The sequence below is a fragment of the Cuculus canorus genome, chromosome 21 (assembly GCF_017976375.1).
Source record: "Cuculus canorus isolate bCucCan1 chromosome 21, bCucCan1.pri, whole genome shotgun sequence".
NCBI classification, from domain to species: domain Eukaryota; kingdom Metazoa; phylum Chordata; class Aves; order Cuculiformes; family Cuculidae; genus Cuculus; species Cuculus canorus.
This window is the reverse complement of record NC_071421.1, coordinates 2209541-2235524: the sequence shown is the minus strand read 5'-3', so window position 1 is coordinate 2235524 and position 25984 is coordinate 2209541. Positions and strand designations below refer to the sequence as shown.

At 39.6% G+C, this 25984-nt stretch overlaps 1 protein-coding gene across 4 annotated transcripts in view; it reads right to left on the bottom strand.

Moving 5' to 3' along the window:
- PRKCZ (protein kinase C zeta) overlaps window positions 1-18753 on the bottom strand; it is a 54533-nt gene extending 35780 nt beyond the window's left edge. The window contains exons 1-5 of one of the 4 annotated variants that reach the window (XM_054085799.1): window positions 18537-18753; window positions 16963-17171; window positions 13642-13763; window positions 9049-9138; window positions 8598-8648 (exon numbers count right to left, since the gene is read on the bottom strand). In XM_054085799.1, the coding sequence (XP_053941774.1) occupies window positions 8598-8648; window positions 9049-9138; window positions 13642-13763; window positions 16963-17033 (334 nt within the window). In that variant the 5' untranslated portion in view covers window positions 17034-17171; window positions 18537-18753. Of the gene's footprint in view, window positions 1-3084; window positions 3301-3454; window positions 3875-8597; window positions 8649-9048; window positions 9139-13641; window positions 13764-16962; window positions 17172-18536 lie in introns of those variants that run through there. The other 3 variants (XM_054085800.1, XM_054085802.1, XM_054085801.1) reach the window with 3 other exon arrangements.
- Between the last annotated feature and the right edge of the window lie 7231 nt (window positions 18754-25984).

Here is a 25984-nt window from a genome sequence, read left to right as displayed (position 1 = left end):
AATTTTGTGTACCTGCTCTTTCATCTGTTTTGTTAAAGGAAAGCTATGGTGTTCAATGTGTTAAAAAAAATCATGCTTAAATCTTTCAAAGTAATCATGATATTTATCTTTCAGCTTTTAGAAGGGGCTCTCAAACCCCACAGATGAAAGGAAAATAATTATACCAGATCTGCAAAGTTTACACACTGCTTCTCACCTAAAACCCTTTTGAGTTTTACTGTGCTCTCCATTATCTGTGTATAATATAAGATCCGCTTGTGAAATCATTTTATGATAGCTATTCCTTCTAAAAAGTTCAAAGTAACACTGAGGTAGCTTGTAGTGCTATTGTTAAAAACTATGATTGCACCTTCAAATTAATACATCAGTTCTAATCCCAGACCTATCGATTCAGGCTCTACATTATCACTATCGCTGCCTGCCTGAGGTTTTCCTTTCTTTGTAATTCCTGGGGGTAAGAATAGTTTTTATTAGAGTTGACAACCTAAAGAACCGTGTCCCTGTGCCAGTCACAGAGTACCTGTATCTCATTTACTGAAAAAGACACTAGGTAACCTAAATTATTGGAAGAGGTGTATAAAAGCACTATTATTACTATTAGAGTGAACATGTTATTGTAAAAGTAAAGAGGACCACGCTAAAATGTTTAAGTTTTGCCTTCCAATAATTTCTGGTTTCCTTTTAAACATTTCCCCAGCTAATAATTCAAGGACAATCACATACAGAAGAGGAAGAATTAGTAACAGGACTTCAGAATTACAAACTAAGTGCAAAATTGAGAACCTCAGATTTTCATTTTTCCACTACCCAAGTCACTACCTTCCCCCTGTGGTTTAAGGGCAGAACTGCACAGTCTGTTCAGCACTTAACTCTTGCACTGACAGTGATGATTAGGACTCTGACGTGCCTCTTCTGAGACCCACCCTTTCAGCACGCCTGATCTTAGGTGCTCCTTGCTTTTTCACTTCAGGAGATCAATTTACCATCCAGATTTGTACAGACAGCAAGTCTCCAATTATGGCAACTGCTATTACTTCTTTGTCTTGTAAGGGGTCACTTCTCAAGTGCTCTCCATTTCAAATTAGCAGCACCTGAAATGTCTCAGAATCTGGTTTCTCACACAGCAACTCAAAAATCCAAGAGATAAATGTGGAAGAGCCCATTTATATGCCCTGCAGGCCTCTGTTACTATTTCTGTGGCTCAGTTAAACATTAAAAACCATAACTTGCATAGAGCAACTCATTTTAAAAAGTATTACACAGAATCCAAAGTATAATAACATATAATTAACCTTGACCATATCATTTGAAGGGTTACACATTAAACAGATCTCTCAAGCTACTGAGACAGACAGACCTAGCAAAGGTTTAACGGGCTCGCACATGTCCACTAATTCCATCAAAACCCAAAAACCTTCATCATCTTCTTGCCAATTTAGTTACTCCAAATGCCCTGATATCAGAAATGGATTTACCAACCTATGAGAAGTATATAGTTTGGAAGTACGAGAGATAACACGGAGGGGGAGGAGGGTGGAGATCAATATTACATTAAGAGAAGTTTTCTCAACCCAGGTGACATCTTCGCTGCATGACTGTGCCACATCCTGAGCAATAGATAAGGTGGAGGTAAAAAGAAAGAAAGAACGAACACTGATTATTTGTTATGACATCTTAAAAACTACCTCAAGTATTCTTATTCCACTGTATTTTTAGTTTGTAGTTTACAAGTTGGTATACAAATACGTGCCAAGACATCCAGTCCCTTAAAGTAAGGGAAGATATCAAACCCCACAATCAGATGTTTGGTTTTTAATTTCACGCCTCAATTATCTAAAGGGAGGCCTAGCTCTTTGCTCTTCATTGGATGCTTCAGAGCCGAGAAAAATGTTGAAATTATTATAGAATTAATAACATTAAATCACTATAGCCAAAACAGACCTTGAACTACAATTCTGCCTTCAGTAACTTACAATGTCTCGTAATCTGTGCACATATTTTTTCTAATAAGTCATATATGGAACAAAAACATGGTACCCAGTTCAGACAGAGAGATTTCAGGTATTCTTGAGAAACTATGACACAGCTATTCTCAATTCCTAAGCAACAATATACCTTACATTAAAAATAGTACCATTTCCCCCTCTGTCAGTTAAATTCTGAAAAACCAGTAGAGGGTTACTAGCAGTTTCAAAACTGCCTAATTATCCAGCGCAATCCAATCTATGCCTTCCGAATAGTCTCTACGGTCGCAATAGTTCCTTTCTTCATTGGGGGATGAAATTGGTTCACGTGCTCTGAATAACCTAATCACTGCTGCCAATACAGTAACAAATGAAGGGAAAAACCTGCCTTATGAGCTAGAAAAATATTTACAGGCCACGGTACTGTAGCAAGAAGCCTTTCAGAGCTATTTTGTAGTATCAAGCAGAACATAAAGCAAACCCAAATACCTATAACCTAAAACAGAATAGCTGACAACAATAATTAGGTTAGTAAATACCTGTACTGAACCCTATGATGACATTCTCTAGAATGATGGCTTGGGGGAAAATGAAGTCCAAACAGCTAATGCTAAAATACTGAGCAGATAAACAAAGAGCATAAGAGACATCCACAACACAGTGTCATCATCACCAAAAAAAAAGGCAGCAAAATCAGCCAAAAGTATTAGCTAATAAACACATTAGTCTGCTGTCAGACTGATGCCATAAGCACTTACACATTAAAAATGGATTCATTCTATTTTGTGAAAATATTTAAACATTTCCTAGTCTGCATTCTATTTAATGAAGCCAACAGCAAAACCACCCTAAAAATCTCAGTGCTGGCTACCAAAATCCAACATGAATTTTAACGTTAAATACACATTTCTATCTATTCAGATGTAAAAATGCAGTGTACTAGCACAGTTTACCTCCGACAATACTAGAAACTAAGTAAATCTTAATTCAAAGCAATTATTTCACAGTTAAAAGAGCAGCCATCTAAGAAAATCCACTAAACACAAATCAACAAAAAGGCCTTCATAATCATTAATCTTCACATCAGCAATCTTACAATAAACAGGCCCTGAACACATACCATCAGGGTTTTTTGGATACATGTCTTTCATTAATCTCCCTTATTAGCAGCAGCAGCATCACTCACTCTTCTGTCCTTCTCCTCCCAAAAGATATTCCCCAGGAGTCCTTTCAATGCAATTTTATCAGCATTTCCGAGAGGTGTCTCAGCCACATCCCTACCCACCGGAGGCAGCAGGAATCTCTGCATTTGTAACAATCTATGGCTGCAAAGGAGGGTGGCAGGCAAAGCAACTGTATCATAACCAAAACGCTGAGTTCTATTCTCCACTGCACCACACGTACACACATACCGCATCAATGCCCTCAATTCATAGCAGCAATCACAATGATGATACATAAAATGTACAGAAAAAGCATGCATTACTCACTGGGTTTTATCCTTTAGCTTCTTCAGCATCTAATTCTTTGCGCTTTACAATGTGGTAGGTATGAAACGAAACATTTTCCCTTTATTCCACTGACGCCGCTGTTTGAATACCATTAGATACCAAGGACAATAGGCAGGATCAGCTCGAACATTAAGAGCAAATATTTAATGGAAGACTGGTTACCCCCGTCTCTCCCTTTCACATCCCTGCCTCATGTATCCAGGCACGGGTGGTACTGGCTCCCTTGAGAGGCTGTAGCCAGCAGCTGAGGCACAAACTAAAACACGGCATGGATGTCAAGGAGCTGATGTCACAATAACAAGTATTCCTCTGATAAAACCGGCAGTTCCATTAGGGAAGTCCTACAAATCAATAGAAATTGTTCAGCTAAGCACACTTTGTTATACAAGGCACCGCAGCACCCGGAGAGATAAATCAGATCGAGAGCTGTCAGTGCGAATAAGCTGAGACTACAATAACGAAGTTATAAAACTGCCAATCAGACACCACGCTTGGTATCGGGAAGGCTGTCACTTCGGAGCACAGAACAGAAATACACACCTAAATATTTCAGAAACAACCAGCTTAGTATCAATTCCCACAGAATAAATAGCTCAGCTAACAAAAATGTCAAAATATTTTTAAATACAACAGACTGGCCTAGAAGTCTGCCATCTTTATCAGGAAGGACTATCAGTATCCTCGGCTCCAGGCCAACAGATGCTAGAAACGCCTAGGAGAGGTCACATTGAGCATCTGGGAAGAGATACGAGATGTTTTAGCAACCTGCCACCTCACCCACACAGCAGCAGCGCCACTCCAGCCCGTGGGATGGGTTCACTCGCTGAAGGCTGCAGCAGCCCCACATGCACAGTGGGAGCTGGGTCTGGTGCAAAAAAAAAAAAGTGCAAAAATTCCAGAGGATGAGGAATACACAGCCAGTGCAGGTTCAGGGGCCACAGACTGTGCAAAATCTACTTTGCAGACAGCAGCACAATCAATCTAAAAGGACAGGTTCTTCAAGCACAAAAACTTTTTCTTGAAGAGTGGAAATAGAATTGAAATATTCATCGCATGGTTTATTAGATTAATGGATCATTAATGGCATTTATTTCAAGTTCTGCTGGCTGGTACCATCTCAAAACAACCTCAGTTTCCCATAGGTCCAGGAGAGCCAGCAATTCTATTACTAGATTTCTACATAAAGGCAAAACATTCCGTTTGTATTACTGCACTCTTCTTCAGAACAATTGTGCTTTGGAAGGAACTGGAGAGAAAAACCTACAGTTCTACAGAAAGTCACTGCAAAATATCTGTAATCTGGAAGAACACACACTATTAGAAAGTCACTCCATGACCTAACATGAACAAGTCTGAGCAATACATGGCAAATGAAGTTATTTAGCATTAGTTTAGCTTAAAAATTCTATTTCAAATTGTCTGCACTGCTGTTTCAAACTTGAAGTCCACATTTATGATACTGCTAATTTAGAGAGAAGCCCATTTTGGACAGAGTGACTAGTTAACTATCTGTCTCTGGAAATAACTTGAGGCAAAAAAGCTCCTTTGCGCTGTAAACATGATGCTCTGGAAAAGTGCATACGTAATATTTTCATTTGGTAGAAGAATTTCCTGTAAACTAAACTACGGTGAAAATCCACATAAAATAAAAAGGGAATTTGAAACATAGCTAATATCTTCTGAACAAAGGACAATATTCTAATCTTGTCAAAAGAAACAGTCCTTTGAATAAACTATACCACCAACAGCAATAACATTACCATACCCACTTAGTGCAATGCAGATGTTTTTGTATGCCTTCAGCTAACAAGCAATAACACCAAACACATTCAGTTTATGCAAAACTGGCATTGATACACTTTAATAGGTTTGTTGTAAAACAATTTGGAAATAGTACTAGGCCACAATACCAGATGTCCGTGAGGGCCCCATGGATGCAAAGATGCAATACACACTGAATTAACTCATTAAATTATGCGAAACCTGACCACAAATCACTTCCCAAGCACATCCTACCAAACACGCTTTTTAAACAATCAAAGTATGAGCCAACACGACCTGTAAAACATGCAGGGAGAAATACCGTACAGACAGAATAACCAGGTCAACTGAGGCACACTAATCTATGCGCTTCTGCAGCTCATCTCATGGCTTGAGATAACTAATATATCTAACAAATTAACACAAAAAACTTCTGTACTAAAATATCTACACTTTTAATGAGATCATTAAATTGCAGGGACCTTTATCATGCCACATTATCTGCACAGACACTCCTTTAAACAACAGCTTTTTCTCTCCTCCCATTAGCTTAGCATTCTTGATAGTTTTTCACATTAGTTTGCTTTATGTTTTGATAAATAAGAGGAAATAATTCTGTTGGGGACTAGCACCAGTCCAGGTTGGTACAACATGAGTATTTCTTCTTATCCTCTAAACAGCTACAGGAATGGACACACAGCTGGACTCAGCTGTTTTTTTCAGTTCCCACATTGGGAAAGAATGGCATGGATGTCCAAGTGAGTTCAGTCCCTATAAGTTTCATCCAACAGGTCAGAAGCAAAATAGAAAAAGAAAACACAATCTGTTTCATCATGTTGTGTAACAGCCCAGGTATGGTGGTGATGTTAGACTTGGTTGTTACACTCTTAGTTGCAGAATTAAGGGGGGAGGCATCCCAAAGTCAGAAATTTCCAATAAAAACAACTGTTCCGTCTCCACTGAAAGAGTTGTCTCAAAGAATACGCTCTGAACACTTACAATGGAGAATTAGCAATGATATTTACCTTTAGCGTCCAAATCATAGAATCACCAGGTTGGAAAGAACCCACTGGACCATAGAGTCTAGCCATTCCTAACACTCCCTTAAACCATATCCCTAAGCACTTCATCAACCTGTTCCTTAAACGCCTCCAGGGAAGGTGACTTGACCACGTCCCTGGGCAGCTGTTCCCGTGCCCGATGACTCTTTCTGTGAAGAATTTTTTTCTGATATCCAGCCTGACCCTCCCCTGGCAGAGCTTCAGGCCATTCCCCCTTGTCCTGTCCTCAGTCACTCGGGAGAAGAGGCCAGCACCCTCCTCTCCACAACCTCCTTTCAGGTAGTTGTAGAGAGCAATAAGGTCCCCCCTCAGCCTCCTCTTCTCCAGGCTAAACAACCCCAGCTCTCTCAGCTGCTCCTCATAAGACTTGTTCTAGCTAAGCCCCAAATCCATCACCTTTTCTTGTACTGTAATTCTCAGAGAAGTCCAAGGCCTACAAGACATCGAATCACCCAAACATCCTAAGGCAGTATTGGGGAAAGTAACAAGATGGAGGGAAAACCAAAATTTTTACAGCTGCTAACAATATTCTTTGTAGATACGGAGGCTCCACTTCTGTGCTGATGCAAACCTGACCCCTTTTGAGGAAGAGATACAGTTGAGGATATAACACCTTCTCTAATTCTGGTCCCTGAATAAAGTAGCATTCATCATATACGATTTACACCAAGAACATACCTAAATCTACAGAATTAAGGCTACTCTTTCCAGAAAGTTCATGAAACTTGAGCCAGAAAATATTTTCCCCTAGGTATTTTCAGGCTGCTAGACTAAACTGGAAAGTGACAGCATAATAAAACCCATGCATTTTCAACATAGAACAAAATGTAAGGACATAGTCCTCACTTGAATTTTAACCTATGAACAAACACGCATTGAAATTGAGTCTTATTTGCCCAGGCATACAGAAGAAGCATATTATGTGATACAGCAAGATGGACTGGTTGCCCATTTCTTTCTTGATACTTGAGCAAAGTTAATAAGATATCCACTGAGCTACTATTCTGACAGTTACAGGAAAGTATACAGACAAGAACATTAAACAAGGCATGAAAAAAGTTCAGATATACAGAAAATAATACATCGGAAACAGATACACATATGTTTGCTTGGCTCACCCTAAAAATAAACTGGCAAAACCATGTAGATACCTTCTTTTCCTTCTGTAAAGAAATGAAGTGTCTCAAGGAAAATTATTTCTTTAACACTTCTAACAAGCATAGAGAAGTCTTCATTTTCTCTAAATGGCTGAACAAGGACAGCAGATACTGTGTTGCACCTTTACTCTTCTTTCTATTAGACAACTTTAATAAACTAGTCACAACAAGAATGCTTGTCTGCTTTTTTTTACATTTAACATTTCATCTACTCTAGTTAATGTATAAAATCATAATCAAACTGTAATATTTTGGTATTTATTCTATCTCACTCCGACTACTAAATTTCAGTAGAAGTTCTCAATACAGCAATTATTAGTATATTAGTATTATTTCTGCAATTAAAAACATAATTCACAGTTATCAACCACTGCACTACCCATTTTTAGCTAGTCTGTCAGTGTAGATCCTGAACAACTAACTCCTCTAGTATGCATGATTTGCTTTTATCAGTCATTAATCTTATCTGCTCTTGCGTCGTTCAGAGAGGAGAGCAAAGGCCCTCGGGTTCCCCAGTTGGCTTTTACTCATGCTGCTGTGAGTAGCCAAGCATCATTTGGTAACTCTGTTACCCAGTTATTCACATTCCCTCCCCTCACATTTACAAAGGTATGAATGAATATGCTGATGCCATCCTAAAAAGTGACTATCCAGCTATTTAATCCTTTATCCCTGCACAGTTCAAGTAATTGAAATACAGGTAAACCATATCATTCATGCATGCTTCCCCTGGAAGGTTATCTACCCTCCACTGTATTTTTTTAGGTTAATAACCTTCTTATAAAAAATGCTATATCTCCCTTTTCTTAAGCAAATCACTTCTTTCCCTGCAAGTTAAGAAACCAGAAGACCACAAAAGCAGAGGACTACATTCAAATATGCATCTGCAATCCTGATCTTTTTTCCTACTAATATATCAGCTACTGAAAAGTGCTATTAATCCTCAGAAACATTAAAACAGTATTACAGTGTTGATTTAGATAATTTCTCTGTTGATAAAACACTGAACATTTTACATTCTACTAAGAAACCACAAAACAGATACACGTGCACTTAGCACTGGCTTATCAAAGTCTTTCAATATTTTTTTTCTGTGTGATTGAAAATAATTAAGCTAAAATTTGATAACATTTGAGTACTCACTATCTTCTCCTGGACAAGGCATGCCGGGTTTCTCTGGAATACTTGGGAAAACTAAAACAAAAACATTAGAGTTTTAAGTGAAAAGATTCTAAGTGGTACTTCTTTCTTGTTTCTTGAATATATTTACACAAAGCCAGTTTTGTTTATGGAAGCTTTTAAATAAATCCGCATGAGAAATAACGCAATTAAAATTTGGGTCCATACTGGCAAGATCTTATACTTGACTACTGCATTAAGAAATCTAAGCAGTTTAGAAACTGAAGACCGCTGCAAGCCTATCCGATAACTTCAGCTTTGGGCTGCACCCCCAAAAGAACACCTTCTTACAATATCAAACTCTAGGGCATCGGCTACATAAAAAACATTATCTGACAGGCAAAGTCCAATCTCACATTTAAGAAGCTGTTCACATTAACAACAAATGCATACAGGTTCTTGAAGCGATACTTGCCGTGAATAATCAGTCCTTCGTCTCTGTTTTGACAATACAAACGGAAGGCTTCTTCCAGTTCCATCTGGGATGAGATGGTACATGGGTCACCTAACAAAAAAGCAATACACAGGCAAATTTACAACCGAAGAATTAAGTGAAGAAATGCAATTAGTCAGTAAGAAAAGTACCAGCCTCCAGGTTTGCTTTTCTTTCTGTCATTTGATATTAAGCTGGCATTTTAATCAAGACCAAAATACATCAACATAAATTTTTCCTTCTAATTTTATCAAAATTGAGTAGATAGAAATACACTGTGTATGCTCCTGCAAGCTGATCTGAACACGCTGCATTTTTAACTAATGGGTTCAAAGCTCACTGAAGCTGTTTGGAAGAGTTTTTAATACGTTAGAAAACTCCATTTCCAAGTTTAAGTGTAGCGATGGAAAACCAAAAATATCTCCACACAGCCATTTTCAAAACGCTCTCTCCCTGCAGCATGAGTTTCTTTTGCAAGGCGGTTACTTTTGTCAGTCACTGGGATTGAGTATTTATTGTTTTGAAAATAACTCCTAGGCAGCTTTTACTGACAGCCACTTATTGTCACAGATAATATCCACATATTTAGAACATTTACCTTTCTGTAAAAGGAAAATTTATAACATCTTTATGTTTACAAACTCTTTTAAGAGCTTTGCTGCAAGATAACCTGCTAATAAAAGTTTCATGGTCATTTCCCAACTTACTACTACCATCTCAAGCTCTTGGGTTTATAAAATTAATCATGCTGATGACATCCTGCATCACTCTACGCACATGTGACTCCAAATTCCTTGCTGCAATAGCTTGTCTCTGAATGGCACAATGGATGAATTTCATGTGCAGTGCTCTGTCTGCAACTTCACCTCAGAACCCTTTTTTTATTCCAGTCAAATTAGCCCCCTCAATCAGTGGAGACTTACACAGTTTTTCTGTAACAACTGGTTTTTATTGAAGTCATTTGCTGTTGAGATTATATCTTTTCAAGAACAGCTCTCTTTCCTTCAGTGACTCACAAAGAACTACATATTCACATATCGCACTACTGAAACAGAATTAGGAAACACCTTGAGCTGAGACACGTGAAAACGTCTGTACTTTCATCCAACCATAGAGCAAACCTCCCACATTGCACAATTTGTTTTAAGAATTGTTTCTTCAAACCTTCAGCAATAACTTCTGTGCATCTTTCAACAGTATTTGCTGACAAAGGAATGCATTTCAATTTATGCCCATCTTGTTTTGTGGATATTATTCCAGACATATTTACCATGACAGGAAGAACAAGCCTTTCCCCTATGGCATGTGGTTTTTCTCTTCTGCTATTAAGAAGCCTCAAAACTGGCTTCTAAAAATTTAACACAAAGTTTAGTAAAGTTTTCGGAAGTACCAAGTTTAGTATTGTAAGACTTAAACTGTCTGAGGAAAAAAAGAGGTGAACACTTGTCTTCTTGCTCTGGATACTTCAACTACCTTGCTAATCATGATGGCTTCATACTATCATTACGTATTCTCTCAAATCACATCGCACACTTGCAACAAGGGTCATCATTAAAATATAGTGGATTTAAACATATATTTCAAATACTGTTCTTGATAATTTTGAATCTATTTGACTAGCTCGTCAGATCTGCTCAGTCATTGTTTTAACCCTGTAGCACGGCTGATGGAGTTCATACTCAGGAGTAGGAAGAATGTCAGCCCCACCAGTTCCTGGCTGCCTGTTTGTGCTTACGTTATTAGCACTACCTTGTGAGGGTTATTTTAGTTAAAACTAGGTAATTAATCCATAAATCCACTTAAGAAGGCACAGTACACTGCACTACGTCACAATGCACTGTACATGAGCAATCGAGTGAGGATGTCGCTCTCGAGCAATGTGACTCTGTGGAACACTCATCGTTCCCTCAGCACCTTGCCCACCACACATGACACGTCACCATATGATACACGGGCCAAGCGATGACACCAATGTCCATCCAAATACTGAATCAACTAAAGCTTAATTACTTATTTTCTAAAAATATGCACCCCAGGGTGCATCAACTCTTCCTCTTGGAAAGCCACTGATGTTTAAAATATTGCAGTAATGTTAATATGGAACACAAACGAATTATCTGTACTGCAAACCAAAATTCACATTCCTTATGTTTATGGGATTTTATTATAAGCGAGTTATTCATAGTTCAGGCATTTTGGATCTCATCAAGAACAGACAAACACTAAAAAAGCCTGACAGAAAATTAATTTTCTTCAGCTTTTTGGTAAGTTTTCTTCATTCATTAAGCCATCAGCAATTGTTTGCTTTGAGCTAGTTCAAGGAGAACATCCTTTTGTGCCATCAGTCAAATGAATTTAAATTACCCGTGGCAATAAGTGGAAATACTCACTCATATGCAGAAATAGGATAACTCATAAAACCTGCAAGGATTGAGGGCAGCCAAAACAGCAGATGGTTGAATCTTAACTTAAAATCAGAAATTAGCTAAAGAGTTGTACAGGAATGTATTTAACCAAGACTGGAAAAAATGCTTATTCAACTGCATCTTAAAAAAAAATTAGTTGTTTTAACTTAAGTAAATCTCAAAGGGGTGATAAAACGGATATCCAAACCAAGAAATAGTTACCAGGAATCATGCCTGAAGATCCCTCAACTCAAAACTCATGAGGTTTTCTTCCTTCCTACAATAACTTTCCTTTTATCAGTAGTCATGCAGTTCAAACAGATAAGCACACGCAACGTAATTACTCTCTCCATGTACTTCTGATCAGGTTACTTTTATTAGACTGCCATGAAGCTGAGGCTTAGGAAACTGAAGTCAGCACAGTTGCCTCTGTCTGTCTTGGTAGTAAGATGATAAACTATTTAAAAATAATTGATGCTAGTCCTTAACATCTTAAAAGGACTGAATCTTCTTTGATTACAGCCTACCTCCTTCCTCAGTGATTATTTGGAAATTCTATTTGCCCACCAAGCCACACTACTCAGCTAAGAGAATAGGATAGGCTATTATTATTAAAAACCCCACAATTACAACTGTTAACCAAAAACCAATTTAGTCTCTTATCTTTCTGCACTCAGTTCTAGGAGCTCGGCTGCAGACCATGGCTTTGGCAAGGGGGAACAGGAAAATAACTGAGCACAACTGCAGCTGTGCAATTGCCGTTTCTGCTTACTATGTCAGGAGTCCTGCCCACCATGAGTTACAGCTGCACTACACTTCTGTTAGATCATAAGCAGAAACAGATCCTAAAAGGAGGCAAAAAAGTAGCAAAAGCACTCAGTGTCAAGTATTTCCATTTCACTAACACTTATAGCAACCAGAAGGCTCTCCCAGAAGGCTCTCCCGAACTTACAGCGGCAGAGAACTATCACACATTACAGCAGAAAGAAATATGCAAACCCATCTCACATTATATCAATATTTCAGAGCCTACAGGAAGGCTCAATTTCTCTCACATACCACGATTTGTGGAACAATAACAATAAACCACTTTACATCTGAGGATAACTCAGAACAATGAGATCTGGCAACATCATCCTTTCCCGCAGGAACAGTGTATGAAGCAGAGACTTTCACAACAAATTGTTTTTACAGGATTTTATCAACCCTGCAATCCAGTAAAATAAAAGTTCACACCATTTTTCCTATATATGACTCCTCTCTCCCACTTTCTTTTTCTGGACACAACTTACTTTAGATATATTGGGAATTATACTAGGAATGGGGAAAACTTACTTCCGCTAAGTTAATTAATGGCTATAATCTTCAACAAATGGTGCTGTGAAGTATCACTCAAGCAGAAAAAGACAAAATCAAATTCAAGTGATCTTTACTTCATGTTTGGTCACTGTAGTTTACATCAACAGGATATTAACAACCACTTTAGTAGAATTCTCCTTTTTAATATAGACAACTTTCCCCCTCTAGTTCTTGAATAGGGGATGTTCAACCATTAATAGAACCAACAAGACAACCAGTGACAATCATGCAGTTGTGGGGATAATCGACATAGAAAATCCATTTTCATTACTGGGATTCTTAGCACCTACCTTGCACAAAATACAAAAATCTTTAAAGAGGTAGAACAGTCTTCTGATATCACAATTGCACTGCTTCTCAGAAATTCACTCATTCAAGAGACAAAGCACAATTCAGAAGACATAAAAGCCTATGATTTTTTGGAAGTTGGCAGGGTTAAAAACATCAAACAGTGATCTTGCAAAGAATTCGAAATAGAGAATTTTGAGGGATACAGTATTTGGCCTACGAAAGTCTGAAATTAAAACAAACCTGGCATTCAGCATGGAAGTATGGAATAGTAAAGGAATAGAGTTCTATAAAGCCTTCACTTCCACGGAAGTGAATTCAAGTGCAATACAACCTTATGTTTTGAGGCTCATTTCTCCACACTCCCTGCTCTACAAGACTGAGTTATGTACCCTGGTATTCAGAAAAGTAACAGTAACTCCACAGTATGAAACTTGTTTATACAAGCTTCCTCAATGCCCCTTCTTTGTACCACACTGACCAATAAACTCAAGAATGCCTAAGTAGTACTGCAGTACAATACCTTCATCATCAATCCACTTGAGGGTAATTGGCTGTTCCTGCTGCAAATTACACATCTCGTGCACTTCATCACAAAGTTCATCATAGCTCATCGATGCATCCAAGTTTGTTATCAGGATGTCCCTGCACGAGATAAAATCATAAGCTTTTGTCAGAAAATAACTACATTAGATGAATTGTTGGAATATGCAAGCCATCTATGGTCTCTAATCTGCAAAATCATACTTACAAAATCAGCATTCCTCATATAAAATGCTCCCACTAATGTAATAACCCTTCATATAATGAAAGCACACACGATATTTTCAAAGCAGGGCAAACATGAAAAGAAAGGAGCAAAGATTATGCAGAACAAAACCTAAGGAAACAAACCAGACTTTCTCCTGTTTCTCTCAACTTACAGACTCAAGAAAACCAACTGATTAAAGGAGTGAAGGAGGAAAAAGGAGCTGTACTTAAGTACAGTGCTTTCAAAACATAACAGGGGATAGTTAGGAAGCAGTTTTGTGGTGACTGGTTCTGGCATATTTAACTCTTTCCTTCCTCAGTTCAATACAGTAAGCGTACCAGAGGCTTTCCAACACAACCGAGAGAGTTTTCCTATTTTCAGTATGTGACAACACACTTTAGAAAACAAGTTATATTGCATATTCTGACAACTTATGTCTTTCAACCAGAAGCTAAAAGGTACTACACTGAATTAAAAATCTTAAAGTCTACGACTTACATTTCAAAGAAATGCACCAACTTTGCATTTTGCCTTTGCTGAGAAAAAAATACAGTAAGCAAAGCTCTTAAACAATACTTTTAAAGAGCTGTACTAAGTTTCAAATTCAGATTAAAAGCACTGTTACCTTTTCAAGTCTACCTTTAATCTACAAATTGTAAAGTTCTCAAAGAACAGCAACTTAATCCTTTGTAACAGCAATGGAAAACGAAACACGTATGCTCGCTGCCAACTTGTAAAATCGCATTATTGTACAGTACTGACAGCAAACAGGTGAGGTGCAGTTTAAGAACATCTCCCTCTCAAAAAAAAAAAGTAATATTTTATGCACTTATGAAAGTAAGAAGCCAAACCAGTTCTCAAAGTAGGATTTGATGTCTGTGCAATGCCTTGCATCAAGACAAGGTCACCAACAAATGCAGTTCACTACTTAACACACAGCCACCTCAAGCTACGCATGCAATAATAAAGCAGCTACAAATCTGTGGCTCTAGACAACCATGCTTTCACAAGTAAATAATATTCAAAAAGTGAAACTATACAGTAAGATAACACACTACTATGCACACTACAAACTTCAGCACCAATCAGCCTTAAATTGCTGAAATTGTTGTGACGTAGCACTGCCATTCTACATGTAAATTAATAAACTTCTTATTGGACAAAATACAGCTGAAGCATGCTAAGTAGCACCTATTACAGATGCAAACATCGATAATTAGTCAATCATTATCTCAATGATGTCCGTGTTCCTTTGAGATTTACTGTGTTTAATCACAATGTCTGTATAGCTGCATTAGGTAACCAGGGCACAGATGAATGAAAATCATTCACCGTTTACCACCACAGAATGCCACAGGACACTTTTTTTGTCAAGTGTCTGAAACTGGACACTACAAAGTAACATGAAGAACTAGTGACCCCTAAGTTATGTATGAGCAGCAGTAGCAAGAGAATAATTCACGTGCCACCATTTAGAACCAAGGTAACACACTGCAAACAATACTGCATCACTGCTCCATTTAAATGAAATAATGTCAAGTAACATGGTGGTCTAAACCAGATAAAATAACTGAAATAAGAAATAATAAGAAATTAACATAAAATGAAATAAGAATCACACAAGTTTACTTTCTTTTGCAATCTACTTACGCAGTTATTTACACAGTGCTATGTTAGGAACTCCGTCACACCCAGAAACAGGAATACCTAAGATACGAAGGCTCCACAGAGACAGACTCAACATTCACTTGTTCAGAACTTCCTCATGCTTAGATTAACTGGCATTTCAAAATGATATATTGTCCTATTATTGTAACTCTTTAGAAGCTATCTGAATGAGCTTCTTAATTCTGAAGTTGTCCAGCATCAATTATTTCCTGCAGTTTGTCAAATTTGTTCCAAAGATAAGTGTGGTGCTTAAATGGAGACACTGAGATCACCAGTTACACAGTCTGGAATTCTGACAATGGTCAGCTCTTACTCACAGAATTTGATCAGCAGAACAAAACCAAACTTCATTGAGCTTAGAACTCACTTTGTAAACTGACTTTATTTATAGATTTCACTGCTAGTAGAAGTTACTGAATATAGTGTTGCAGGAGAAGGTACAACAGCCATTTACTGTAAAACATTTATTATAATTACACATGAACTCTAATAGTGACAGAAATATTATCACCTCCTCCCTTTCTGCACATAATTCTACAGACGCACTCCTTTCTCTTCACATCAACACTGTCTGTCACAGCAGGCTATCCCAACCTGCTTAAGCTAAGTTCTATTTGTGTTTACAGCACCTTCCCTCACAGAGCTAAGGCAGCTCTCCTGTTGCTGTTTCAGAGAGACACACACATTCACGCATCTCAGAAGTGCAGCACACACGTGTTGAGAGCTCACCAACCTAAGCCTACATATGACGCTTTTCAGAAGCACAGAACAAGACTACAGGGCAGAAAATAATTATTAGTAATAGCAATTTATTGCTATTTCACTGTTTCACCCAGTGTTCATAAAGCAGTTTACACGCATCTATTAAACAATAAAACAAAAAACACAGTGCAGATTAATAATAACAAAACCCAACTGATCTGCATTAATTATTATGAATACAGTTCAGAAATTACCGAGCAGCAGTAATAAGGAACCATAGCATGCAATCCCATCTACTGTCGCACTTGGATTTCTTGTAAAGTGATTTTTACTTCAAGTAAAGCAACAAACTTCTGTATTTCATTAAGGCAGAAGTTTTGATACAAATTCTCACTATTAAAAACTTCTCTACGTTTCCTAGTAAGGAAATTTCCATATAAAAATTTAACCTGCAGATAAATTAACTGTAAATTAACAGAATCTACTAGACTTTCCACTCACAGGTGATAAAATGAAGACATAAAAATCACATAACTGGACATAACGAAAGAATCCAAGCCAGTAGCACAACCACAAGTTGAAGTTTACCTACCTGCTCTTACATTAATTTCGAATCCATCAGCACTCTGTCCACTCTACCACAAGGTCAAACTGTGAACCTCTGCTCAATATGCTTCAAAACCAGACAGGACACAATACAGAGGAGAAAACATGCTGACTTACCCACTATAGTGTGTTTTTACTCTGATGAAGTCTTTGTGCAAATCAATTTTTGAGCCCATTCTGCTAGGCATGGTCTGTATTTAGCAGTCTAAATGAAATTATAAGCTTATAGAAATAAGTTCATTCAAGACGGGTAACTCATTTAATTCTGAAGTGAACAGCTTCGCATGTGAAATATGCGTTTCTCCTCCAGATGATTTTCAATCCAGCTGCACAGAAAGAAAACCAGAATATAGATGAATATACACAAACTCCACTAAACAAACAAGTTGCATCAGATTTTATAAACGCAAACACATTTGCATAGAAATCAAAAGGAAAATATACAAGACCATTGACCTCCACAGAAATTAAATGAGATCAGTTAAACACTTAGACTGTTTCTGTAAAAAGAAATTTTACTGGGTATTTTTACACATGTTCTTTAAGAAAACATCCAACAGCTCCCTCTTGGCCAAAAACAGACTAAAGAAATCTTTACTTATTCATAAACACAGCTTCTACCTCTTTTTTTTTTTTTCCCAAAGAGCAGTGTATTTTATCCCAGAATTGTATTTTAATTCAGAAAAGTTTTTATACACATGGAAGACCTCTATTGATTAGTGTTGGTTACAAAGTTACCCAAGAAAACCTTAGAATCATAGTTTCCAGTTTCAGCTGGAAAAGACTATCCAGATGGAGTTCAACCATCCATCGAGACCCGCTAAGTCACAGACAAGGAACTCCAAAGGGTAATTTACAATCAGAGACTGACAAATATCCTGGTTATTCAAAGTTACTCCCACCTTCCCTTACAGACACAGATGAATATGTCTGCGGACACCTCCTCAAGGCCACTGTCTAGGGAAACAGGGCCACAGGTACCACGGAGAATCCAGAATTAACCTCCCGACCTTTCCCCTCTCTCCCAAGGGGTGAGGGGGAACCCGCAGCCCTTTCCTCTCCATCCCTGGGGAACAACTCAGCTGCCGCTGGCAACTGGGGCTGCGACAGGGGAGGCTGAGACACTGAGGTGACACGGGGGAACCAGAGGGGAGGCTGAGACACTGAGGTGACACGGGGGGACAGAGGGGAGGCTGAGACACTGAGGTGACACGGGGGAACCAGAGGGGAGGCTGAGACACTGAGGTGACACGGGGGGACAGAGGGGAGGCTGAGACACTGAGGTGACACGAGGGAACCAGAGGGGAGGCTGAGACACTGAGGTGACACGGGGGAACCAGAGGGGAGGCTGAGACACTGAGGTGACACGGGGGAACCAGAGGGGAGGCTGAGACACTGAGGTGACACGGGGGAACCAGAGGGGAGGCTGAGACACTGAGGTGACACGGGGGAACAGAGGGGAGGCTGAGACACTGAGGTGACACGAGGAGGCGGCAGGAGGAGGCGAGACACTGAGGCTACAGAAAGGGCGACGGGGAGGGGGGGCAGACACTGAGGCGAAAGGGGGACTGGGGATAAGGCAGGAGGCGGCAGAGCCACCCGGGACACCAAACACATCGCCTCCCTCCCCCTGGTCCCGCCTTGTCCGCCCTCTCCGCCCCCGGTCCCGCTCCCGCCGGGTCGCCCCGCACCTGCGGCCCCGTCCCGGCCTGAAGTTGCTCAAAGTCTTGCCAGGAAGTTGCGGCTCACCCTCGGGCTCCCCCGCCGCCCTCCCTGCGCGCCCGGAGGCGGATGGCGAAGAGCACAGAGGAGAAGACTCCACTGTCCGGCGCCTCCTCAGCCACCGCTCACGGCCCCGCGCCCCGCAGCGCCGAACATGGCGGACCCAGAGCGCTAGCGCCCGCCGCCAGGGAGGCCCCGCCCACATCTACCGCCCGCCAATGGGACCCCGCCCACCTGCCAGCGAGGCCCCGCCCACACCGCCCGCTCGCCAATGGGACCCCGCCCACCCGCCGGCGTGACCCCGCCCACTCGCCAGTGAGACCCCGCCCACCCCTCCCGCCCGCCAATGGGAACCCGCTCACCAGCCAGTGAGACCCCGCCTACCCTCCCGCCAGCCAATGGGACTCCGCCTACTCCTCCAAGCCTGCAAATCGCCATTGGGATCCCGCCTCCCACGGCCAATCACAGCCCGGGATGGTCTCAGCCAATCAGCAGAGAGCTGGGCGGGGCTCAGAGAGTCCCTGTGACCAATGGCGGGCAGGGCGGGGCGGGGCGCGGGAACAGGTGAGGCGGGACGGGGTTGGGGGCGGGAGAGGGGACATCACCTCAGCGGCCGCCGCCTCAGGTGCAGTTAGAGGCCAAGCGGGGGGGTACGGGCCTGATCCTTGGTCTCCTGCTTTACCTTTCGTACGCCTCCATCAAGTCCCTTTTAGACACCACTTAGCGCATTCCCAATATCTTTATGGGAGTTTGTAGGTGGGGGGTGGTGAGTGTGGCCTGGGCCCCCTTTTGGTAATGAGCCGGGATGCAAAGAAATAATAGTTAACAGGTAGTTGAAGTAGCAGTAAAGTAGGAAAACTTACTCCCATCGGTCTAAAAGTTTTCCCTGGCACCAAGGAAATGCATCAAATGGTTTTGTCAGTCTTTAATGTGAATTATTCGTGTAGCCCCTGTTAATTTTATCTTAGTGGGAACTGTCAATAGGGTTTTAAAACGAGCCCTTAAATCTTCGTGTGTTCCAGATTTCCTCTGCTTAAAAAGGAGAACATTATGTAAAATATGTCTACAATAATTCTTCCAGGGCAAGCTCGACTTTGATCTTCCTGTCGCGTCAATTAGGTGACTTCAGCTCCTCGACTCGTTGGATTGGCAGATAAAAGGTAGTGCGGTTCTTCAGAAGTGTGGTTTGAGGCTTTCTGTGGTTTATTGTTGTTGTTTTTTCCTAGCACACCTTACTGAAGACAAAAGATTGGGTACCTTTTCAGTGCTTGAAAGAATTCTCAACAACAGTATTGTTACATCTTGCAGAGATATGTAGGTGATCACCTAGTGCTAGTGCTGTTATTGTAGAAGTCTTTGGAGATTGGTTTGTATTTCCTTATGCTATGAGACTGTTTCTGGCATATTGTTTTCAAAACACAATCAACTTCTTCTGTTTAGAGCTGTAAATCCTGAGGGCATTCCTGAGTTGTTTTTTTTTTTTCTCCACAGCAGTCAGGGAATTGCACTTTTATCTCTACTAAGGCATCCTCAGCTTAATAAAAAGTTGTAATATTGCTGTCCACTACACCTAGACTATAAGAGCTGACAGGCTCCTACAGATAATTTTTTTTTCCAAGATAAAATTAGATATTTTTTGCATTTAAACTTTTAGTTCATTTTTAAATTATTATTATCTCTTGATATCACATCTCTTACTCTGAAGAGCAGACATTGAAGTGAACTTATCTGTTTGAGAAAGAGACAGCTTAAAAATAAAAGTTTTTTCAAGTATTTCAGTTCTGTTTTGAAAATAATCTTGTCATATCCAGCACAATAAAAAGGGAGTTGCCTGTTCTTGCATTGCTTTCATTATATGGTGAGCTTTGGCAATTCACAAATGTCTATGACATGGCCTAAAGGAATTTTTTTAAGAGGTGAGATAATAGTGATTTCCTTACTAGTATTTGTAATTAAGGCTCTGTGTTAGCTTGTGTAACTGTCCCATAACCTCATCTGCAGCAGAGTGGCCCCTATTTTATACATATGCAGCCATGGTGATCACCTGGCTTCACACAGGGAATGCTGCGCTCAACCTCAGCGTCCTGGCGTGCCGCAGATCCACAGTAGCACTGAATGCTGTCTTGCTAAGGAATCCGATGTTGTAAGGAATCAGCTGCTGCTGCGTGGCAGTCTGCTGTGACCTCCTTACTGAATTGTCTTTTTGACTAAAAGTTATGAACACCCAGAGTGTTGCTTTCTAAACCTCATGTCTCCTTCATCGTTCCATTGCGCTGTTGTCTCCGGCAGCAACTTTGAAGCCTGCATTTGTTCAAACAGGTATATCTGCACACGTCCAGCAGATGGCGAGATATTCCTAGGCAACTGCCTGGGAAATACAGCTGTTTGTACACTGCTTACAAGGACTAGTCCTTTGTTTTAATGCTACAGGCTGCTGAGGACTGTTCTTTAAAAATCACTTTAAAGGGAACAAATTATTTGAGGTTACTGATAGCACGAATCTAAAGCACTGCTTCAGGCATCAGATATTTGTATGAGTGTCTATTAGTCTAACTCCAATGCAAGGTTTTTCTAACTATATTTTCCTTTTTCAAAATTCTGAAAAACTTTTGCTGCTTAGTGGGTTTGGAAACTCTTAGGCCACGCAGTACAACCATTTCGGTGCCCCAAACAATAATGCAGTGGGCTTCCTTATCCCCCATTTCAGTTGGTGTCTTGAAAGAGACAGGCTGTGGTTGGATAGGAAAACTGTACTGTAGGGATAGACATTCCTTACTGTCTCGGACCGTTACCCAGTGAAAAATTTTTCCTGCACGCTTAAAAAAAATGAAGGACCTAAATACCTCACTGAAACCACAGTAAGAATCCAAAATAATTTTCTCTAGGTTTCTCATGAAGAAAGTGGTGTCTTTTAACCTTTCACTGAAAGGAATAATATTCCAAAATGTCTTGGAGCATTTTTTTTACAGGTACCATTGAAAAGAAACAACTAATTGTCAAATATAATTTTATACACTACAGGCAGGAGGAAATGAGAATATTTCTGGATTGAAAAGCTATCTAGCTTGGTAAATACTGTAACAATAAATTGATATCGCAGATGTAGCACTTGTAACTAGCATTTTGACACAAATATCTACAAAGCCAGAAGGAAAAACTAACAATGTACAATTTTTTTCTGTTTGTTTTTAGGTTTGAGGGAATAATTTTCTCTTCAAGCAGGTCTTCAGCATAACCAAGAGACAGAAACAAGTTTTAACTCATTGTCTTCGCTCATCCTGCCTAAAGTCTGTAAGTAATGCGTGTTATTGGCAGGTATGTGCTGCATCTGAAACTGCATGTATTGAATTTTCTTGTATTTTACATTTGTGCCTATTGTTTCCCCTGTGCATTTGCCTTTTTCTGATCTACTGACAGATGCATTTGTCTAATGGAAAAGCATTTTAACTTTTCTAAATAGCTCCAACCTCCCTTTCAAGTCGTCTCAGCAGTTCTTTTTTCACATTTTGATGTACAGAGCTGTTTGAGTGCTTGTGCTTTATATTAACCTATTGTTATTCTGCCAGCGACAGCTGCAGAAATGAAAAAAGGGGTATCCTAATGCTTACCCATTCATGCTATGTTCCACTTGTACAGGTCGGTATTGTAAAGTTAAGTACAGATCCAAAAACTGTGAATCTATGAGTCCAGGCTGCAAACAATGGGAGAATGATTTAAAGATGGTGCTGAGTGTTTTGGTTGCATAAAAAAAGCTTTTATAATTTATACCTATTCAAAAGAATGTTTTTGCTTAGTAGAATGCAGCAAGCCGTGTTTTGTATTTCAGCATATGACATTCATGCAGTTGGGTTAATGCTCTGCTATTAAACCCAGGGAGGAGTACCGAGTTTCACGTTTAAGGTGCTAGTGCTAAGCGCTTATTCCAGGAGCAGGAGAATCGCAGATTACTGAGAGAAACACTCCAGGTCTGGTGCTTGAGATGTGAGTGGGCAGCACAGGTGCTATTGGACTGAAAGCATAACACGAATTATCAGTTGTAGGTAGGAGGCTCTTAGCTCCCTGTCACTGCCAGTTAATTCCTCTCATCTCCAGAGCACTATCTCTGGCTTACAAAAGGCTCTCCTCCAAAAGAAATATGTCTCTTTAGAAACAAAGATCAAAGGCTATGTATTTGTTACAGTTCAGTTCAGTTCACAGGTGTGGAATTCAGCAGAGATGAAGACTCTGTCCTTGTAGTTTGGGAGCTATCATTGCTATTTTGATGTTTACATCTTCCCTTTCCACTGGGATAAGAAACTGGCAGGAAAAGCTCTCTTTTTTAATTTTGATAGTTCAATGAACACAAAGTTGTGTAACTAATAAGCAAGTGACTTCACTGCTTAAATGACTAAAACTATTGGGAACGTTCCTACCACTGGAGGTGGTTGAAGAATCATTGCACTATATGGACTACTCAGACTATGTTCTCTACGAAGTTCTTACAAATTTAGACAGAAAGGCATAGAGTTGTAAGTTTGAAAACCTGATGGCCCGGTGGCAAGACTCACAGATTTTTCTACTGAAATTACTTATTGTTTTTTTAACTGCACTATCCACAAAGTACTTGTATGTTTCTGATAAGGCTGACTGAAAGAAAATCCCTCTCCTTTTCTGCTTCCTAAATGCTTCAATTAAGACATCATTATGACAACTAGTTCTTAAAGACTATTGTTCAAAAAAAGGTGCAATTGGTACTAGTTTTACCGCAGTAGAAAAAGAAGGCAGACTATCCTGTTATTACTTATATTTGTGACTTAACGTCTTCAGCTATATTAAGATCTGTCAACTTTCCAAAAAGATTTGGTAGGGATTAGAATGACAATTTTGGGCTATGAACCGAACAGCAGATAAAAGGAGAGATGGCTACTATCTTCAAATACATGTGAAAAGTAAGCAACCAGCTCTGCATCGCTCTTGAATGAAAATGCATCCCCATAGAATGTCATCTTTACCAGATCAAGCCAGCACCATGGGCACACGTGCTCCTCAGCCTATTCTCTTTTTTTACAGACCAAGAGACAAGGTATTGTTTCTGTTGACATCAATGGCAGTGAAATCATTGAAACCAGTGGGAAAGAATTTGGGCCAAGTGCCACAGAGTTTGGATAAAAATTATAAGACAAAGCATTAATATATTTTGTTGTAACATAAACTGGAGTAAAGCTTATATCCCACATAACATCAGAAATCACCATGGTGATTCTTTGCAGATTTTCTTGCTAGATTGAATATTAGTGTTTTTCCAGCCCATGCTAAAATAGACAAAATGAATAATGTTTCAAGACTATTTTAAGTCAACACCTCCCTTACTTGTCTGTCTTATGTAAGACAGAAGCACCCAGAAGCTAACTCGCTTTTGTTAACACCACATTAGCCAGGAGAATGAAGAATTCTATGGATAGCCCAAGCTGCATATGCTTAAAAGCAAATAAAACCAAGGCTTTATGCTTCTGTATTTATTTTTTTCAGGGTATTTAAATAACCTGTCTCTGTAGAAACACATTTTTGCCCACTTTCCCACTATATGTGTTCATCAGCACATAGTGCACTGTAAATCATAGGGAACTCCTTGCTGTTTAACCTCATCCCAAGACTTTAGAAAGCAAGAATCCCCTATTTGAAAGATAACAGTGGAAGAAACTATGGAAGAAAGAGAAGGAATGCTTCTACCATTGGAGACACGCAGCTGTCATCTCAGAGGATGGAAGAAAATGGTGATAATTTTAAACAAAATAGACTTAACCCTGAGGATTGAGTTTTCATCTTGGTTCCTCATGGATCCTCTTTTTATTGCTTTGCCTGGACCAGACTTAATTGTGCATCCTAAGTTCTTGGTCCAGCCAGCATTCAGTTTAATTGAAAGACAGGCATTCTTGGTTCAAAATATTCCAAACCCAAGAATGGCCTGGATGGATCCTTTAATAAGCATGCACAGAACTACCATTGCAGGCAATCTGAAAATAATCATAGCTGACACAGTAAATGCTTCTTCTTCATAAAGTACAGGTTCAATATTAAAATACTACATGCACTATAGTTTATAAAGAATATCTATAATCCACCTGTCTTAGGCATATCCACACTTGAGCTTGTGTATGTAAAAGCTGCACACACCACCAGGAGAGATGAGGGTAGGATAATCTGAAATGTATCTATAAGAACATGGTAAGTGTAAGACGTACAGAAATAGATCTTTTGTGCTTGTCTAACTGTGAAAGAACTGTAGCAATACAGGAAGAACAGTCCACTCAGACTGTTACACCAGATGTTTTACAGATTACTCAGTATTTCATCACTCAATCTTTATTTAATCTTAAGACTGTAGTAATTGTCATACTGGAATAGCTCAATGCCCTACAGATTATTTTGCTACTTCCTGCTATGCCTACTCCACAAATCTGCCCCTTAAAGCTGGCTGATTATTTATTACTATGTAAAGAGAAACGTTCGCTTTACCCCATCTGGTAAGGATGCATGAATATTGAGGGATTTGTGATATTTGTGCTAACAAAGATAATTTCCAGTGCTGCTCTCATTCAGATTGCTTACCCAAGAGGCAACTGATGCAAACTTGTATTTGTTAGTAAGTTATGATACCCTGTGGCTATGTTAAAGGTGTTTGTTCCAAAATTACAATCTTCAGTGGAGTCTGTTGACGAGGGGAAAATTTAAGGAATGCCCAAAACTGTCTTTTTCTCTCTATTGCATGTATAGGGTTAGCAGTGCCTGCTGCAAGGGAAAAACAGGAGAGAAAGAGTGTTTTTGTGTGGGAGTGGAAGCGTGGTGGTTACCTCACAACATCATCACAGGGTTGAGTTTCTTGCCTTTTCTGTAATACCCATTGGAAGGTGCAAAGGTTTGTAAACTAAGACATTTACTCTTACTGGTTTTCATAGCCGTGTGATGAGAGTGCATTAGTTTTGCCTGACATGCCCTAGTGCCAGAGAGAAAGAGGAAATTTTCTTTTTTTTTTTTTTTTAATGTGAAATACCTTTCAAGGTTAAAAATGGTGAAGATAACTAAGTATCAAGTGAAATAGAACTGTTGCGAGAGTTAAAACAAGGGATACATTTCCAGGGGTTGGATTCCTTTCACAGCTGCCCTGGGTTCACCTCTATCTGGCCAACTCGCTACAGTCTCCCTACACAGCAGCATGTGCTATTTATTTCTGCTACTCCTTTGCCAGGTGATTTTTTTTAAGGTTGTTGGGTTAAGTATTATCCCTGTAACATATCTCTAAAATCCCAGTAAGCTAAGAACAGTGATATTAGTTTTAAGCTAATTGCATTTTATATATATATATATATAATTAAATAATTGCATTATATAGTATTAGTTACATAGCTGGTGGGATCAGGCTCCTGCCCTTTAAGTGCCA